Source organism: Sylvia atricapilla, chromosome Z (genome assembly GCF_009819655.1).
Source record: "Sylvia atricapilla isolate bSylAtr1 chromosome Z, bSylAtr1.pri, whole genome shotgun sequence".
Lineage (NCBI taxonomy): Eukaryota > Metazoa > Chordata > Aves > Passeriformes > Sylviidae > Sylvia > Sylvia atricapilla.
Window position 1 is genome coordinate 1,811,136 of NC_089174.1, and position 21,173 is coordinate 1,832,308.

Genomic DNA, 21,173 nt, shown 5'->3' on the forward strand with positions numbered 1-21,173 from the left:
CCCAGGTTCAGACCAGCAGGAATCCTAACTCCAAGGAATCCAAGAGCCCCAGATATGGAAAGCAGCATCCCAATCCTGAAATATCAGCTGAGACAAGTCAGGGGTGGTGTTTATAAAAGGGAATGTGTGTCAGAAGAAGGGAGCAGTGCAGGACATGACCCAAGTTAGAAAGATCATGGTGTAACACTAAGGAACTTACAGCAGTAAAATGGAGGGATGCCTATAGAACCCCTTAAATCAAGGCCATTATGCAAAATTTTGCCGATTTTTTTGCTGTTTATAAGCAGGAAACTGAACAGAATCCCCAAACATCAGAGGCTTCCTTTGTCCTAACATCTCCACCTCGCCTTGATTCCATTGTGCATTTCCCTTCAACACACTCCAGATATTCTCTCTGCACAAAACCCAAGGAATTTCTCAGTTTGAAAATATCTAGGAATGGAGGAATATACCCATAAATAGGCGTATGTAAAAACTACGTATATATATATATATATATATATATATATATATATATATATCACAATACACATAATATATACACACAATACATTCACAAATAATATAGGCAGACCAAAACGTATCTGTGGATAAAGACCAAAAATATTGATGTGTTTATATTTTAAAGATATATATGCATCCTATTATTGCTTTAAAGAAAGCAGAAAATATGTATTTATAGAGATTTTTAGACTGTTACTGATCCATAAATGGAAATGTTTTACTTATTGCAGTAACACTAACTAATGTATCCCACTTCTACCAAAATTCCTCATCTTTGCTTGTAAAGAAAATATTTTTGGAACTTTATGCCATTTACTTTAAAAAAAAAGAAAAGAAAAAGGAAATCAATAGGCTAAAGTTTTTCAAAAGAAGCCATTGATATCTTTCATTTTCTAAATCCTCTCCAAAAATCTCATTAGGACAAACCATATTCTGTTACTTCCCCAACTGAAAAATAATTTTTGAAAAAAATCACTCAAAAGGCACTTCTGAAACCAAATTATGCTCAAATCAGAGCTTTTTAGTAAAAAAAAGTCTTTTAAGAGGCCTCTATTTCAGTTTTAATGCATTTTAATGTACATAATGCCTTAAAAATCCAGCAAGAGCAAACGTAGCTCCTGTGGAGATGGGGATAAATCCTGAGCACGTTACAGAAGCTCTCGTCATCATTTTAATCTCTTAGGCTGACGAAGGGAAGTGAAAACAGGAGCTCATTTGCCTAAAGACTTAGGAGGTCTTTGGAAGACCAGGAGCAGAAAGTGATTTCCAAGGGCTGGCACAGAACTCAGTAACTCAGTCTACCACCCTCACCCACCAGCATGGATTAAATAAATTATGGAAATGCTGGAATTTCCTTCTAAGAGAGGCCCCAGCCATTCTAACACTGCTCTTGAACAGATCCAGGGACTGAATGCTACTGAAAGGCACAGAACAATTTCACTTCCAATATAAATTCACACCTCTCCTTGAGCCATTTTGCAAGTCTGTGTCCATATAAATATAGATGTTTTATATATGTATGCATGCATACATATAAAATAAGGGTAATGACACAGTAACTCTTTCAGCTGTTTACGGGTTTTGATACAAAACAAATTTATCAGCTGTCAATGCCATGGGGTAACTGGGTCTTCTATGGACTCTTGGAAATTCATCTGCTTGAAGGCAAAGGTTCTTCAGAACTGTTTAATAAACATTCAAGGCAAGACAGGCAGATAAAACATTTGGCCTGCCACAGGAGTGCCTGTTGCTTTTCCTGCTATACTGTATTTCCTTCCAGAAAAGCACCCAGAGTCACAGAATCAGAGAGGTTCAAATGGAAAGGACCCTAAGGATCATCTAGTTCCAACCCTGGTTGGTCAGAGCCCTGCCCAGGCTGGCCTAATACATATTAAAGAGAGTTTTTGATTAATACTCATCAGGAAACAGTAATTTTTTCCTACTGCAGGTCTTGCAGAAACACTAACAGAAAGATTTGATCCCTAAATTTATCAATTTCTATGTGCCAAAATGGAACTCTGCAGTTAATCCTTGCACTAATACATACCACAACTCCAAATTGCTCTGGCTCGGCAAGATCATTATATTCATCCTTTAATTCAGCTAAGGCATTGAGTTCTTTCTGCTCAGGAAGATTCTTCACCAGGTTCTAAAACAAACAAGGCATTATATCAAATTTGTTACATTAAACTACCTAGGATATTAAAAATAACATGCTTAAAATACCACAACATGGAAATGCACAAGGAAATTACAGGACGCTTATTTTATTTACGCAGCTTTAACATTATATAAACATCAAATCAAAGCAGTAATTATTTAATACAGACATCAGCTGCTCTGCTACAGTCTCTGATTTGAAGAACGTATTAAAAGGTTAGGGTATCATTTTTCAGGGTCTGACAGCATCAAGGAGTTTTGTCCCTCTACAATTTCCTTCTGCCCTAATGGTAGCATCATGCTCATTAAACATCAATCAAGAAATAACTGGTCTGTGTAAAATATGACAGAAGTAGCAAAAAACCCCAAAACAGCAATCATTAGACATTCAAAGTAACTGTGCACAAAATACACTTAAAAGTACCTTACCAAAAAAAAAAAGTCATTATCCCAAAATTGTACAGATCTTTTGGATGGCAAATTCACAGGAACTCGGGAAAAAGTACTGTTTGCTTGCAATCTTATCCATGTTCCCAAAGATAATTGTGAGTTATCGTATGATCTTGAGGTGTCAAAATACAGTTAAGTATTTAAAATATTTATATTAAGACTGAACAATTGTTTTAAGAAATACTCAGTGAAAATGTGGATTGCATTTAAACTTTCATATATACACAAATTGAATTCCAAATAATAATATCTTTGTAGTAGAGGAGATCAATATGAAAATATTCTGTACTTCAGCTGTCCAAGGTGGGGCTGCTCCTCCCCCTTGATTTTTGATTTCACTAAACCTGAAGGTTTCTTAATCATCTGATCTGACACCTCTGATCAATAAACCAAGCCCTCAATAAAATCAGGGCTTGGCACTTATTTTCAAACTGAGGCAACTCAGTTCAGACCAGAGTCCCCAGAATAACCTTCTGCAGGTCCAAAATAGTAAGAAGAAATGAATTTAGAAAACCTTGGAGGAATGGGATGAAGATGCAAACAGGGAAAGATGATAGGATAAATCGAGGCTCAGTGTGGTGGCAGGAATCTGAATCTGTGCATGATGTTAAATAAAACAACACCAGCATTGCTGGGGTGCTAAATCTTTGTGAATTTTAAGGTTGCCATGCTTTTCTGCTGAACTGCCACTGCTCAAACATCACAAGGGGCCATGCACACACTTCTCCTAGAGGGAGGAAATCAGAGAGGGATGCAAAGAAGTTGCATTCCATCCTTTCTTCTCTCCAGCTGAGAGATTTGGGGCTCAAAACGAGACTCAGCCAGCTTGAGAGCAGGTTTGATTTACAGCTAGGTTTGGAGCTGCAGCAGTATCCTGAAACATTCAGGGAGTTTAATCTCTCACTAGAGACGGGCAGAGCTGTTACAGAGTTGTTTCCTCAGAAAGCCTCGTGAAACTTCATTATGCACCAGCTTGAACCATCTTCAGTTTGTCTTCAAAGCTGAAACACCAGAATTCTCCAGAAAGATTTCCTTTTGGAAGGGGAAATTCCAAGGAATTCTTTCATTAACAGTGTCTTTGGAAGGCAGTTTTCATGCTACATATGACCATAATCAAAAGTAGAAGAGAAATCAAAGAAACACAACTGATACCATGTCTTGCCCTGGGATTCTTACTGCTTTGTGCCATTTTACGAGGAAAACCAGCTATAACCAAAAGCAGAGGTATTTTCACATACCTGAATCAAGGACTCACTCAGCTTCTCCTCATCAACCTCTAGAATGATATTTTTTATTTCTTCATAAGGCAAACGGAAGGAACCCAAAAATATTGCTGAAATTCAGTAATAAAATCAAGAAGGTCAAAAAAGATTGATTTACAAAGGCAAACCATTTCTAGCAACTCAAAAATCATCCCTCTATCCAAATTGTGTTTCACAGTTAAGAAGTCTCCCATATAAACATACGCTAGAAAGGCACACTATTGCACTATTGACTTGTAATGAAACTCCTTTCTAAGAAATGAAACTATGACCACAATTTTAGCTTTTAAATCAGTCTCAGCTCCCTAGCAATGTTACTTTCCAATAAAGTTTAATCTTTATGAATGACATCTGCATTCCTACTTAAGCAGACCGACTCAGCCAATAACAGATATCTTGGTCTATTATTATTATTACTGCATCCATATTCAAGTGTGAATAGCTGTACTGTACTAACAATTTGGTAAATTATGTTTATGTGATATTCCACAAAAGAAAATCACCTCACAGGGGTAACGAAGAGCTGGGTAAAAGTAAAAAAACCACCCTAACTCTACCACTTTTAAGGTATCTGAACTTCTAGAAGAAACACACATAATGTAAACCCTTCAAAGATGGAGTTCTCAAAGCAATTTGATCTCAGAATGTTATAAAAATCTCAAGAGACCTCCATTCAGTAAACTACAAAGAATTCTTAACAGATGGATCAGCATAACACTGTAAAAAAGTGCTTTATATCTTTATATTCAGCATAACTACTGTGGCTGATTATCCTGCATCCATGCTTTCAAAATTAGAAGTTTTCTATCAATTGTGTCATAGCTCATTTTCTGCTCACATACGTGGTACTAAACAATGCCCACATTTGGGTTTTACACGTGTATTTGCCATGGGCACAGTTGGACTAGTGACATTTATGGTGTTTCTGATTCAAATAAAAGACTCTACTAGTCTTAATGATTGATTTCCTTCCATAATGAAAGAGGAAAGGAAGAAGAAAGTTAAATGAGACAAGTGGGCTGGTTTTGTTACAATTTATAGCAGCAGTACTTGCACCTATGTAGCCCATCTGGTAATATCTTCCCCTAAACCTCTATTTCTTCACTGCTCTGACCAGAAGGAACAATTAGGTATGGCCTCTAAACCCTATCTCTCAAACCCCACCCACACTGTGCTCTGCCCAAATCTGATCATCTGCTAATTGTACTTTCAGTCCAGAGCAATACTAGAGAGAATTAACTGACAAAAAACCCACTAACACATTAAATCATTTTTCTGCTTTACATTTTTTCATTTTTCCCAAGTTATATAGTGAATTCAGACTCTATTTAAGCACCTCTGAATTTAAGAGTCATGTTCAAATTAGCAGTTTTTAGAAAAAGCAATTTCACATGTAACCAAAAAAAAAGACAATTCACAAACAGTGAGGTGTAGATGCTACTTAGACATTGACCTAATACCCTTGACATCACTTACATAAATTTTGTGCAGATTTTCCATCCAAAACTCTTAATTCTTTGATCTTCTTCTTTGACTGAGCTGCTTTCTTTTCTTCTGATTCTTCCACAGGCTTTTTGGCTGGAAAGTAGGTATTTATTAAATTCTATTCATTATTACAACTGTTCAATCTTAGCTAACAGCAAGTGCATTAGCAAGCCATAATAATACATCTTTTAAAATCAGTTCAAGGCAAAGTGACTGCACTGCCTCAACCTACTGTAAAATATCCAAACAAACAAAGCAAATGTCCAAATTTGAAAGGAACAAGAAATAAAAATATGACAATGAACAATTTTCTCAAGCACTATCAGATAATATTTATGTATTTTAACCCATGAAATTTCACTTCAGCTCCAATTCACTGCAAGCATTTTTAAAAATACAGGGATTTGCTGTTACCTCAAAGCACATGAGTGCCCTCTATTGAAACATTAATAATATTTATAAGTTCTTTATCCAAAACAAACAACATAAATCATTTTATAGTTATCATACTGAAGAAAGGTATGTTTGTAGTAATTATTTACATTGTCAGTAGTAAAGAGCAAAACTAAAAAAACAGTGCGTATTTTAAAGTGATTTCTTTTAAATTAGCAAGATTCACTAGCCTTATGTTCAGCACTTTAAATTACATGGAAAGAAATGTGGCATTGGAGTACCTAAAATATAAGCTGATTTTTTGCATAATTTAAAATAGTCAATTTTCGCAGAATTTTCCTAAGCATTAAGTAAACCCATTAACAAGGATTTATTTCCTTTTAAATATCACATATTTGGCACTGAAGGAATAGACTCTTAATATGCTTAACATTAATTGAACTTAATGAATATTTTAAGTCATTCAAAAGTAGCTGAAAAACTGGAAAGTCAAATTAAGATGAAGTTCCAAGCAGACTGAACGTGGTTTTGCTCTCTGAGCACTATTTTTTGTTGCACTGTAATGAGCCATCATGGGTTCTATTACAGGTATTTCCTAAGAAAAAAATGTCAATTTTTAGTGCAAAGAACAAGATAAAATTTTAGCTTCAATCTCTTCAATAAAAAAGTAAAAGAATGCAGAAAATAGGCATTTGTCTCCTTACACCCATTACCACCAGGAAAATACCTGGCATAAAGGAATTCTGCTGGGTTTACTGAATAATCACTTTATCTTAGGCATGTTCATACCATGCTCACTGAGCCAGTCCCAGGCACTGCCCTCAGCCCCAGCTACCTCTAAAGTGCCTAAATCAGAGAAAACTGAACCAAAAAGATGATTCAACAACAAAGCAGCTCCTCCCTTGCCTTCCCCTGCCCTGCAAGCCTCCCATGAGCAGCTGGCTTGGTGCTTGTACAAGCCCTGAGCTGCACATCACCAGATAACCTCAGAATTCCCCCCAGCACTGACCCCTTAGCTGTAATGAGCTCCATTTAAAATCCTAAAGTGACACTTCATCCAGTAATCAAGCCCTTCTCACTAATTGTTCTCAATTAAACAAGGAAACAGGACCAGGTGCTCAACAACACAAACAAAAAGCCACCCAAGAGTTAAAAAGCAGCTGTCCCACGGGGAGGCAACAAGGATTATGAGTTCTGTTCTATCACAGCAGACACTGCAAAGCCTGGGTTTGTGTCTGCTAAGAAGGATTCAAGGAGAGGAGTGACCTATTGCAAACTTGACTTGTTCAAGAATTAAAAGCCTCCAGACCTCTGTGGATGGAGTCCTTAAAGCCCTGAACACCACATGCCTCCCCTACCAGGGTACCAGACTTGTCTCAGGAGTTGGCAGCACCAAAAACAAAACTGCGTAAAACCCAGTTCCCCGGCTTGCAAACTGCAGAAGTAACAGAAAAAGCAAACAAGAGTAATAGATGGTTTTGTTACCAAACACCACCTCACAGAAAAGAAACTTTCTTCCTACAGTGATAATTCAAGTAAATCAGAAAGCATGTGACAAACACCTCTGTGAGCAAGAGTTCAGGGGCAAAGGTGCTACACCAGCCCAATACAAAACAGGTATTAATTTATTCAGCTGCTGTAGTATCAAATAAGGAAAAGTAGCTTGGGGTTTAAGCACATAATATTTCAGAAACAGACATGCAGAGGGATGAGCTGAGGCAGAATTCACAGTGGTAACTCTGCCTGTACAGGGCACAGAACCAGTTTCCCTTATCACTACTCCTCACCTGTGCGCAGGTGAACTCCTCTATTGGTTGAAATATCAGGAGCTACATTTAGACCACAGCAGATCACACATCCCAAAGTTTCATAACAAACCACAACTACTCTCACCTACTCAAGCCTGAAGGGCTGCAACAGCACTACTTATAGATCAACCATTTCACAAACATTAGATGCCTGGGTCAGGTTAAACTTTTTCTACTTGAAAAAGGCCAGAGAATATGCTCTTTCCAAAAGGTTCTACCTTTCCACACATGAGATTTCCAAAGTCCACTTCATGGCAATTCACAAAAACCGGAGAAACACTAGAACCACATGCTTAATGTGACTGCACTGAAGTCACAATGCAGCATAAATGCGAATCTTACCAAGCCCAAATTCACAGGCAGGGAGAGATTCTACTAAAATTTCTAGATTAGACAGCTCCTAGAATCTTTGCACCACCATTCCAGCCATGCTTGAGAAGACATGGAGCATCAGAGAGCTCTCCAAAGCCATGCTCAGCCCTCTTCTGCCAGGGGTTCTGATCACACAGTCCATTTCAGCAGTGATTCAACTGTAACACAACCACGGATTACGGAATTTCGAAAAATAACTCAATTAGAAAGATATTTGATACTTTTCAGACTTCAATACACCATTGCTGACCAACCTCCTGCCCCTTGTCAGGTTTTCCTTTCATAAGTGCCTGTTTAAAGATAAGACACTTTTTGGTTTGATGCCATAGAACCAAAGGCAGAGATGAAAGAAGGATTTTACAGCAGACAGCACAGGGCAGCTCAGAAAAGCAAGATGAAAAATCAATCTGAAAGCTAAAGCAGCTGTATTACTTCATACAGACCTTGGAGTTCAGTGCTGTGATTATTCATTACAGTGCTTTGATAATGGCACTGGCTTACATCTTCATTCCAAATCAGCTTTGTTCCAAATCAACAAGTGTTACAGGCAGCACCAAGAGCTGGTGACTGCCATACCCAGGCTTCCAAGCCAGAAATGGTGAGTTTAAAACAAGAGGGGAAGCCTCCTTACTCTCTGACCACAGCTGATGAAGCAACAGAACGCTGGAAAGAACAGCTCAGGTCTGGAACAGTGAGTGTGCCCTGGGAACTGGAACACTTTGCCACTAATGCAGAATTATCTCACACTTGTTAGACCTGTAGAAGGTTTTGGGTGGGCTTTTCTTTAGCATTTACCTCAGACAGAAGTGAGAAAGGAAAGAAGAGTCACTATGACAAAGCTAAAAGAGAGCATGTGCCAGCTTTAGCACACACAGATTCTTTCCAGGGACCAGAAAACACAGATGTAAACACCAACACTACAGAACTTACTTTTTTCTAATTTAGAGCTCTATTAAACAAGCAGTAATACATTTGTTTATCAGTGTTGGAGGGGAAAAAGCTGATGCAAGATGCTGCAAGGCATTGTTTGGTGTTGATCTGACATTTCCCAGAGCATGTGCAGCTCCAGCTGTGCCTTCAGTGAGACCTTCAGCTGGGAACTCCTGTAATCCCATTGGAAGTGCCCTGAATGAAACCCTTCAAACTCAGCCAGGGTATACAAAACCCTAACCAAAATGTAAGGTAAGTTTAAAACACATTAAGCAAGTCTAATGATAATCATGGCAAAGAACATACACAAACAGGCTGAAATACTTTAGAGACTTAATTAGGAAAAATTTCTGCCATCAGTACTTTTGTACATCTGTAATAAAAAAAGAAGCATACATTATTCTCAAAAATTATCATTTTACACCTGTTCATTAATTTAGCTACTGAATAGCATTAGAAGTGGCTATGACCAATTTTTTGAAATATATATGATTTTATTTAATGATATTGAAGCTGTTAAAGCATTTTATTATGAGCTGAAATGTCCAGCTCATATGAAATTCCCTTATTTCTTTAAATTATCAATGAATAATAAAGAATTAACAGCAAAAACTGTCAGTCATGAATACAATGAGGATAAAAATTAAAGGGAGGTAGAAAGGAGTACACTGAATTATAGCATGGAGAAAGCAGATACTTAGGTGAACTTTAGCCTACCTTAATCTGAGCCTAAGTCTCCAATTTCTGTCAACTCTGTACACACAGTGAACAAAAACATCCTTATATTGTCTTGGGAAATGAACGAGTAATTTCATCTTATTTCCATCTGGCAAGTGGCTTCCCAATTGCATTTACCACTATTTGGCAGTAGAAGTAAATATACAGAAGAGATTAACTACTTTGTTATTGCCTCTACCTGGGAGAAGAGCTATGGCTAGTACAGGCATACTGGAGCAAAAGAATTAAGTGTACAGTTGCAAGGGATGTAAACTACACACACAAGAACAGCCTTGAGTAGCTGAAAATAATTATATTGAATTTACACACACACACCCTCCCAAAAAAAAAAAAAAAAGTACAAAACACAACTCTGGATGTGATATGACTTGGTAGAAAAATGAAAAAAGGAGCTAGGAGTGTCACTGAAAGATTAGAAAGTAATTTGTAGCACAAAAGTTCAGCAAATTCTGTTGCAGCACAATAAAACTGCTCAAAGTCAGGCTAAGTTGATCATCTTGGAGTGCTACTGACAGTCTCCTATTTCTGTGGTATTCCTAGAGGCACTTGAAGATGGAAACAGAAGTCAAATGAAGGGGGAGAAGGAGGAAAGTAAAACACGAAGTCTCAAATCTGCATTGTTCCTTTCCCTCAGCAATACACCCACCTGAGGGTGTCCCTTGGTGTGCCCACAGCGTTCCCAGGCTGGAGTGACCCAGGGAATGGGACACAGCCTGACCTTCCTCCGGCCACCTGCAAGGCACAGCAGATGAACCACATCCAAGTTCTGGCTGCAGGCAGCAGCAGGAACTTTGTCAAAGTTCATGTGCTCAAGCCAAACTGCACAAATAACCCACTGATCATCAACAAGTGCAAACGTGTCCATGGATTCATGGAATTGTTAAGGTTGGAAAAGCCTTTTAAGGTCCTGAAGTCCAACCAGCAGCCCAGCACCACCACGTTCAGCACCATGTGTCACATCCTGGAGTTTCTGAACACCTCCAGGATGGCCCACCTCCCTTGTGTTAATGCTTGACAACCCTTTCTCTGAAGAAATTTTTCCTGATATGCAATCCCAACCTCCCTTGGTGCAGCCTAAAGCCATTTCCTCTGCTCCTGTCCCTGGTGACCTGGAGAAGCAGAGCCCTAATGCTGGCAGCAAGGAGAAAGCACCAGTGCAAGCTCGACAGAGCAGTGACCAGGAGGAATTCCCTATCCTCCAGTGGCACCCAGAGACACAGAGAATATCCAGAGACTCTGGGAGAGGCCACAGTTCACACAGCTGAAGCCACAGACTCTCCTGGATGACAGCAGCCGTCCTGCAGAACAGGTGCCATGCAATTCATGAGCTGAGATTAAGGTGCTTTGGCATCCAAATTCACTTACAGCCTTCACTCTGTCATTTGGACTCTAACTTTGACAACCAGCAAACAGTTTCCCCAAATATCCAGAGAGAGATGCAAGAGCATCAGCAGATGTCAGCCACGCCTCCTGTCAATTCATGCAGCAGCTGTGGGATCTCATGTTTATTCCCAATGCCACCTGGCATTTTTCAGTTCACCTAAAATCACTCAGTTACCAACTCCTGAAGCAAAATTAATTAAGCACTCCTGCTGTCACTCTGTCCTTTCTGCAATCAGAAGACCTCAATATCTGGTGCAGCAATAAAAAAAGAATTATTACAAAGCAAGCAATTGATCTAAAAGAGAATCTTACACTGAGCTCTCAAGATAAAAAAAATAAAACTAACAGGGAAGAAAAAACATGGAACCTCTTGCAATCTTGTATGTTTTTTGCCTAATTAATGTAATCAAGCTGAAGGAAGTGGCATCAACCCAACAAATTATGCTCTGTGGAAGAATAAAAAAGATCATAACTTAGTTTTACAAATTAGTTTTGCAAAAAAAAAAAAAAAAAGTAACAGGGGATGTGCATTCCTATTAATTGTTCTTATAATTGATTGCTACTTTATTTGACCACCAGATTTAATGACTACCATTAATTTCACATGAAATATTCCTTCCTCTGTTAACAATTGCCCTAAAATGGTTGTAAATACTCTAATTGTCAATCTCTAGGCAAGAACTTGTGCAGCAAAAGTTGAACAGCTAAAGTGGACTTAATTAGCCCACTCTGTATTGGGACAGCTTTCAGCTCTCCATCAACAACATCTAGGAGACGCTTTGGCCACAGAAAAATCAAAAAAAACACAGCAACCAAAAGAACCTCCCTCCACACACACATACACAAAAAATCCCAAACACACCCACACCCAATTTCACAGCTGATTTTGCCCCCTTCTACTTATTGTGAAAGATGCTACTTTTGCTGTAAGGCAGTGAGCAAATATTAACAATTCATGACAAATGGTTGCAGAAATCCAGAGGAACATTAGAAATCAAACAACAGCAGGCAAACAAGGATTAAACTGAAAATACCCTCCATGGGCCTCATTTATTGTGTTGGAGATGCGCTGTAAGAAGCTGGAATAAACCCAGTAGCCTTTTCCATGACCTCTTCTCTCCCCTTTTCTCCACGAATACTGAAATGGGAGAGAGTCTCAGGACTGTGCACCCCATGTGTGCCTTTGCCAACATCTCCAAGCTTTCCCCCTGGAGGATTTGCTGATCCTTGGGGTGTGATGGGCACTGAGGTTTGCACAGCCCCAATACCAGTGCCTGACCAAGGTCCCTGCACTTCAGAACTCACCCAGGAAGTTTTGTCCCAGGGGAGAGAAGATGTTTGCCTATGTAAATAAAATGCTGCCCACAACAGCATTTCTAATTTAAACAGTCACATGGCCCAGTTATATTTTTTCCTCTGACATCAGGCCACCATCACCACCAATCTGAGACAGGACAGCTGTAATTATTTCCCAGATTCTGACGTGTTTCTTATGCATACCATTTTCAAAAGTTTAAAAAAAAAAGGATCACAACTCCGAAAAAAAGAAGTCATGAAACTGCTGTCATATTTTACCACGATTCTAACAAACTCATTTTCTTTTATTACTATGAGAAGCCTAATAAATAGGTATCTTGTAAATTATTTGTTCACCTACTGTTTCCCTTGGTGAAGCCCATAAAAGGCTCACTTCCACAAACAAACACACTTACGGGACTCACATTTCCCAAAGGAACTTCCCAAATTATGACGCTAAGATCCCAAGATTCAAAAAACCTTTTATACAGTCAAGTTAATTAGATATTGGTGTTTAAGGGAACTCACTAAAATGTTAGTAAAAATGAAATAATAAATTGATTTCTTCTATCACTGTGATATCTGACATTTAACAATCCTGACTAAATATTGAAACGCTAAGTAAAATACACATGTCCAAACAGACATTTTAGTATTCTCTTTCTTTTTATAGTATTTCTCTATCATCAAGATTTTAAATTAACATGACATGCGAAATATTTAAACATATTGAATTCCAAATTGCTTGAGTTTTTAGCGCAATACAGCTCATCTTGGTTATACACTCCGCCCTACAATCAAATATACAATGTTACATTTCCATTGACTTGGTATACAAGAAATTTGATTTTGTTCAGTGAAAAAAATTCTATTTGGAGTAGAAAAAAAAATTTGAGAGTAGCTGGTATTTATTGTTAAATTAAACCCAGGTAATTCAAAAAGAAGCTTTCAGGGCCAAAGCAGAACTTCACAGGGTAAAAAGATCATATTAAAAATAATTAGGAAATGATCTGTCTTAGCAGATTCCATTAATTTCAATAGTAAAAGTCAGTGCCCCATAAGGCTGACTGGCAAGCACAGCTTTGATGGCTGATCAATAGAAATAAGGATAAAACACTGAGAAATTAGTCCTCCACAAACAAATGTTTAGACTGGCTTTGTGGTGGATGGTATCAAATAAATTTAATGAGTCCCATGGAAGCTAAACAAAGCAGCCCTTTCAACCTAACCACATGTCAACACACATGTTGTGGCAAGGCCCCTGGAGCAGAATTCCTTGGGTTTAAGCAGCCACATCAGAGGGCAGTGGCTGCCTTGGAAGAGATGCATCACAAGGGAGATGCATTGCCCATTCTCCCCATCACTCTGACTAATGATCACTTGAACAAGTTCACTTCATCCCAATAGTTTCAATATCCTGGGACACTGGAACGTTTCTGGCATCCTAAATGTCACTCTGAAAACCCAACAGCAAGGCAGGCATTTGGTGACAGCCACATCTGTGAGTGCCCCTCAGTAAATGGGTGGAATCACTGATATTTTTTGGGTGATGGCCAGATGGATGTTTTACTGTGTCTTTTGTGGATTATGCACAGTTTGGGTCTGCCTCTCTGGGCAAGTCTTTCTAAACACAAAGAAGTAAATATAAATTAGCTATTAATGAGACTTTCAATGAGAAAAAAAGGAGGCAGCAAACCAGGATGAATGGAAGCAGCAGGGCTAAAATTCTGCAAAACAACACATCTGTTTGAAAAAATAGAGAAGTGCAATGGCACAGGTTATAAATGCTGAAAGATCCTGAGTTCACTGGAGACAAAACACAATGAAGACTTTACTATGTGTAAAGATGTGACCTCTGGCTTAGAGAAAACATCAGCTGCTGGCAGCTGAGAAGCATTTCTGTTTAATCGATTCTGTGTACATCAAGCAGCAGACATTTAATATATAATAACATGTATTTACTCTTTTGACTGAGCATCTGCTCTCAGTCACCTGCTGAAGATGAAATGCAGGGCTCAACCAGCCTGGAGTCAGCCTTGGATGGTTGTGTGTGTCACTACCACATTGGATCCACCTTGGAACAGCATTCTTGGGGTCCAAGTATCCCAAAGTGTTCTGAACACACCCAGGAGCTCAGAGAACACACAGGCAATGATTATCTGCCTTCAAGACATGCAAGATGAATTACTGCCACATTACAGCATTAGTCTTAAGAGACCTACAGGGTGCTAAATTAAGCTGCTTGCATTGTAGTAGACTAAAAATAGTGCAGAACACACAGGCTCCCAGTCTCTCACCTTCAGCAGCAACGTCAGGTTCCACTGCTCACCTCAGCACAATCTGCAAGAGGCAGGATCCACTGGACATTCTGAATTTAGCAGCTGTGCTCTGCTTACCTCTACTGTTACCAACACAAGCACAATTAGCCTAAAGTGATTCATTAAGAAGGCAGTGTCTCTGTGCTAATGATCCAAGTCTTCAATGAAATAATAATAAAAAAAAAAATGTCAAAGAAGACCTTGAAATTTACTCCACAGGTACTCCCATTCAGAATATGCAACTTAAATGATAATTCCACTCCGACTTTTACCATGTGGACTTTTTTGCTTTTAGAGAGCCTTTAAGTCAGAGTCTTTTCACAGTGGGAAAGTCTTCTGTAATAGAAACTACAATAATTAGATTCCCACCTTACAGAACAGAATAAAGCACCTGAAATGAAGAAATTTCAGAGACATTTCTCACGTTGCACAAGACACAACAGTCACACGATATAGAGAGTTGTAATTACAGCTTTACATCTATTTGAGATGATTAATAAGTAATTCAAAAAGCTGATACTTCCGTTATTATCTGTATTAATGCCTATGTACCTAGTATTTTCAATTTCTCAATGAATTCAGAAACTTAATAGCATGATTGTTAACTTTTAATCCTTTAGATAGCTTTTGAACATCTCTCCCAAGAACCCTTATTCATGTAGGTAGAAGAACTATCCTTGCTCTACTATAAATGGCAGAAATTCTTGCAAAAGCAGATACTCTGTCCAAAGCATCTTGGCACAGCATTACAGGTGAAGCAACTATCACTCAGAGAAATGTTCCATGTCAAGAGCAGATGACACATTTTTGGGGTTTTTTTTGGTCAGCAATAAGAAAGGAAAAACAGTTTTGCACATAAAACATAAAACCCGTGGAGAGGGCATCATTTTTCTACAAACACAGAATCACTGCAGGTCAGCACAGTGAGCAACTGGAACCAGGGCATGAATCAGACACATTTTGTCAGTTTATGCTTTTGCAGGAAAAAAAAAAAAAACCCACCACATTCTATTTCTTTTGATAGAAAGTAGATTTAGGAGGAAGTGTAGGATGTGCTAACCGTGGTTCTGCTGAAAGATGCAGGGGACATCTCTTTAATGCAGCCTTGAAAGAACTATTTTACAAATAGGACCATAAATTTTGCTTATAACCAGGGCTTTGTTTACAGTGGGGTTTTATTTATTTAAGCAAATGCATTGTTATTCCTAGAACTCTGCTGGAAGTTCTCAGGAGAGTGAAATACTGGTGTATAATCTATTTAATAGTCAGCACCAACAGTCCTGGTAAGTAGCTGGTCTGCTCTCCATGCTTTCCTCTAGACTTTTTTACTCTTCCCCTACTTCACTTGGGTCACAAATTCCCAGCCAATGCTCAGCTGAAGAACCTGCACTGGAACACTCAGCTGCAGTTTCCTTTACCAGCACTGAGGAAGTTGCCAGAAAATGTATCTACAGCTACAAACACCTCAGAAGGCAAAAGGAATTGTTTTAAAACCATTCTGAACTACTGAACACAGACCTAGAATTGCCAAGCAATTGACCTCCGACTCATCATCAGTGTATTATATGTACATTTCCAGATATCAATTCTTGCATGTGAAAGAAAAGCCACACTTGAGGAAAATTGTTACTAGTGGATAATATCAACAGTTCATTGAAGAAAGGATTGCTGTCAATTCCATAGAATGATTTCATCGTGTCATTACAGAATGGTTTGGGTTGGAAGGGACCTCAAAGGTCATCTTGTTCCAATCTCTGCCATGGGCAGGGACACCTTCCACTAGGGTTGCTCAGAGCTCCATCCAACCTGCCTTGAACACTTCATGTTGAGAGGAACTAGAGTCACATTAAATAGATTTTTAGAATAACTAACCTAAATTCCCATGAAAAATGCTCTTGCATACTTGAAGAGGAGCACCTTTTGCAGGTTATTCTTTCTGTTTTGACATTAGAGAAAGCATTCTTCTCAGTCTGATCTCTTTATTTATTCATACAGAAGGGATTTTATTCCAGGAATATAGATTTCTATTTGCTTAAAAACAAACAAAACCCATTTCTTTTTGCAGTTCAACACAGATTTTTTTTTTTCCAATTCAACCTTGGATTTTCTTTTTCATCAAATTCATAGAAAAAACACTCTCTGTAAGAGCATTATAGATCAAGACTACTTCATGAATGTATTCATATTTCATGCTAATTAATTAGTCTTTGTACACAATCCTTGTCTCTGCAGTGCCAGTACATGTGTCTCTGTCCTCAGCTCCTCGTTAAATGTGCTGGGCTTTATTTGAGCACTGCATCACCGAGCCTCAGTCAGACAGTTGGGAATGCAGAGATGCCTTTCTTCCCCTGCTGGATTTCATCAAGCTCATGCACACAAAAGCTCCAGCTCCTTAGAAAAACTGAGGCATGGAGGAGGTACAGGAGGTGCTAACTGCTACCAGAGTTATCACACAGTGGGCTGGAATTCCAGACTTCTGGAATGTGTGGGTATTGAACATCTGTCTGTGTGTCACCAGCAGTGATTCTTACACTTCTCTCAAACGGAAACCTCCAACACCTTAAAAAACCCACTGAAAAACTATGAAAAATGCTGGGAAAAACCCGCTGAACCAACTTCCTTTGTAGGAAAAACCCAATGCTTTTGAGTGTTCACCTTCCCTTGGCTTATTCTTATAGTCACAACTGCTCTTCCAATCTTTTCTCTTCAAGATTTTCATTTTCATATTTTAAGAGTTCAGGTGTAACAAATTAATACATGAATTCTGTAAGCAGCCACCTAAAATATAACACATTAAAACTAAGACAACTCAGTCACAACATTGATATAAATACACAGAAGAGGTTTCTTTAGACAATACATGCCTGTCCCCACTCCAATTCTATTTAAATTCTCTTTAAATTCTTCTGGTGAAACTTTCTGACAAAATTACTAATTGAAACTTGCAGAAAATCTGAGCAGCAGGGGCTTTGTTACTAACATTTTTCAGTGCCAGAGATTTCTTAACCAAAAGATGGCCTTGCAGCAGGCACACACAGACTCCAGAGCCTCTCCAGTCTCAGTTTGCCAGGTGGCACTGAAAAGGCAGGTGGATAATCAGTTTGTACCTGCAGAACTACCCCAGCCACTCAGTAACCAGCAGGATTCCTTATTTCAGATCCTTGCTCCTCAAGTCTCCAGCAGAGAACTCTCACCTGTCCCAGTGATGTTCCCAAAGGGTTTAGCACTGCCAATTAAACTAAAACTGAAGGAATGGCCTCTGCGTTAGAGCATCTGACCTGGATTCAGAACAGACAGAATGCTGATTTTGAAAATGAACTCTATTTCTACAGGAATTGTGTGGAATACATTATGCTGTACCTCCAAGCAATCCATGAATAATGATAGCAGCCTTTCAAATAGCCCAGACCTCAAACTATTTCCCACCTGTCTCTTAATCTGCATACAATTTAATTCACACACAGGCTGTTTGTATTTGATTCTCTGAAGGTGCAATTATTGCAATTCTTTATGTAATGCTGATTAAGATAATGTCCAAACTTCTCTGTCAGAACCCTCTTATGGAACAATAATGCTCTGAAAAAAATACTAACTCTGTTGGAGATGTAAAGAAAGGAAGCTCCAGGAATAACAAACTGGAGGCAGGAAAATTGCATCTATCTGACCCATCCCTCCTGATTTTTCCCCCTTATGAATCTACCACAAAGCTTTTAAATGCAAAGTCCTAGGAGACATAACCAAAGTGTGCCACAGCCTGAGACCTGCAGTGAAATTCCTACCTCTGTCTGACCCCAAAACATGAGCATTCTGAAAATGTTATTTATGTAAGAATTTACAGGAAAAGAAGATGATAAACGAAAATTAAACACTGAACCTGACTTCTAAAAATCGTCCAAACAGACTTTATTTTTTAATCTGGGATAGTCTTCATTTACTGTCACATGATGACAACAACTACAGTTTTACAGTTAGTAGATCACACCAATAGGACATGTATTTTATATAGTATGTTTTTTCAAAACAAATTATGTTTTCTTAGTGACTCCATATTAAAAACTACCTTTGACATGGAAATTAAGCTATTGAAAGGTGAGTGCATTAAAATGCTGTTTGAAATGAAATATTAAGCACTTATATTTACAATCTTTACCTCCTAAATGGAACTTCTGCTTTCTTTTAGACCCTTCTGAACACTAGGATCATATCAGTCCTTTTGTGCCATGGTGAATGAAATGGGCCCTGATGCCCTTGAAATAAGACTTAGACTCTAAAATAACTCTAAGACCATTTAGGAATTTATATCTATATCTATACAGATATAGATAGATAGATCGATCAAAATACAGAGATATACATATATAAATCTATGCTAGATTATAATTTCAGGCAGCAGTTTATTTAAACCATGCAAACCTTTTTTCACTCTTGAGTTTGAGAGTTTACCTATTGGATAAATAGAGTGGAGAGGAAAAGGAAAAGTGAAAAATAGTAAACGAATAACTCATTCCTCCTTTATGGTACTTGAATTTATTCTGTTGCTGAAAAACAACGATTTCAAATACATCCAAAGATGAAAACAAACCAATCTGCTGCACTTCTGTGTGAAACAGATATGAAGACTGATGACCTACGTGTGCAATCCAAGGAAATGAAATTCCTCTGCCACACAGCACTGAGTGACCCTACACTGCAAAAGCTGATCCTCCCCTGCTTTGGATTCCCACCCTGCTGCAAAGGAGAGGCTGAGGAGGGAAAGGAACCAAACAAACACAGCCTGAATAATCAGCAGACCAAGGGAGCCACCTGCAGTTTGCAATCCTGAAGTAAATTCAGGATGAGTTCAGAGGTTTTTCTTCCTTTTTCTGTTGACAAAGCAGCGTAGGTAGCTGAGTTAGTGCAACACCGCAGTGCTTAACACCAGAGATTTCTGCATTAAACTGAGTCTGGCTGCCTCACACCTACAGACACAGCTGTCTTAAAGGAAATCTGGCCACAGCTAAATCCACTGAAAGCTTGCAAATGTTGAAGTTCTCTGATGAATTAGAGCTGGGTTTCTCAGCATAGCAAATTCAAAGCCACCTTTTAAAAGAACTCACTGCTGCTCCTTGAATTTACAGGTCCCAAATGCAAATGAATGCAAAGAGCTTTCTTTTAAGTTTAATGGTGCACTGACCTATTATATATTATTTATATACATTATATACATATTCTATACATACAAAAATCAAAACTTGAATATTTTGTTCATGTTTTGTTTGTTCAGTTGCAGCTTACATGGAAGTTTGTTTTTTCCTCTTGCCCCTTCCCACTCAAATTCCCATAATGTGGAAAATACAACTCAGCTATTGAGACCTTACTTCAATGTTGAAAACATATGAAAATATGAAAATGATTGTTGAGTTGTATTTTAAAAGTCTAATTGTAAAGCAACAGAACCCTCATCGAGAAGTTTTCCCTTGAGGCAAGTTGGATGGATAATGAATTCTGTATTGGAACAATCCCAGTAGTTACAGACTATTATGTACTAATTACTACCTTTACAGACCTACTGTACACATAATTAATTTCTTCTGAGCACTACTATCATTCTTGACTGGCAAAATACACAACCTAAATTACAAGAGCCAGAAATTAACATGATCCTTTAGGGAGAAGGCATTAACTTGCTTTGCAGTGTTTTGCAATTAGACCATCAATCAAACAGTGAGAAATGATTTTGATAGCAGCAGGCCCAGCACTGATTATTGTCACAGGCCTGAGTATAGGATGTGTCACAACACTGCAGACTTCACCTGTACCTTTTAGGAGACACCTCAGCATTCAATTCTACATGGATTTAACGTTCTATCAATTAAATAGGAACTTTCTGACATCATATTCCACCAAGCACTGAAGACATGACAGTGCTGCTGGTGGCCAGAGAGAAAATTAGATATCAGTTAAGGGACAAAAGCAAAGTTTGGTAAATGAGTGCTTGACCTAACATGATCTGCTTAAATGATTTCAAAGATTTAAGTAGGTTCTTGACAAGAACACTAATATTTTAAACCGTTAATTTCAGTTGTTTGGGGTTTTAGGACATTCTACAGAATTAAATCATACACACCCTCAACTGCATCAAAAAGCAGTAGCCCAGGTTTCCTGAGATGTATAATCACACTGGATCAATAATGTAGTAAGCAAAAATTATTGTTCAACTTCATAACAATTTTTCTCCCCAAAAAATACCCCTTCCCTTCAGCTCTGCCTGCACTCCTCTAAAAAAGACAGCACTCAAACAGCAAGGCAGCCCACAACTTAATGACAGCCAACATAAGTAATTTGTGGAATATCCAAAACCAAAACTATGGTAAACAAGAAGAATTCACCAAGCATTTTTCTCATTGTACCAAAGAACAACAAATAGAATTCAGAGGTTTAAACAAATTTCAGTCCTGTAACTTACACAGAATCACAGATTTTTAATAAATGTCTACACTACTGTTTCTTTTGTTTCAGTTACCGTTCCCACTGGCATTCCAAAATTCCACAGTATACAAGGCAGTAAACACTAAATCATCACAACTGCTTTTGGC

At 38.4% G+C, this 21,173-nt stretch overlaps 1 protein-coding gene across 1 annotated transcript in view; it reads right to left on the minus strand.

The window, feature by feature from the left end:
• The window catches only part of DIAPH2 (diaphanous related formin 2), a 170,725-nt gene that overhangs the window by 105,894 nt on the left and 43,658 nt on the right, over positions 1–21,173 (minus strand). Inside the window, exons 19-21 of the mRNA XM_066338673.1 lie at positions 5,352–5,453; positions 3,852–3,946; positions 2,051–2,152 (exon numbers count right to left, since the gene is read on the minus strand). Coding sequence (XP_066194770.1) covers positions 2,051–2,152; positions 3,852–3,946; positions 5,352–5,453 — 299 coding nt within the window. The remainder of the gene's footprint in view (positions 1–2,050; positions 2,153–3,851; positions 3,947–5,351; positions 5,454–21,173) is intronic.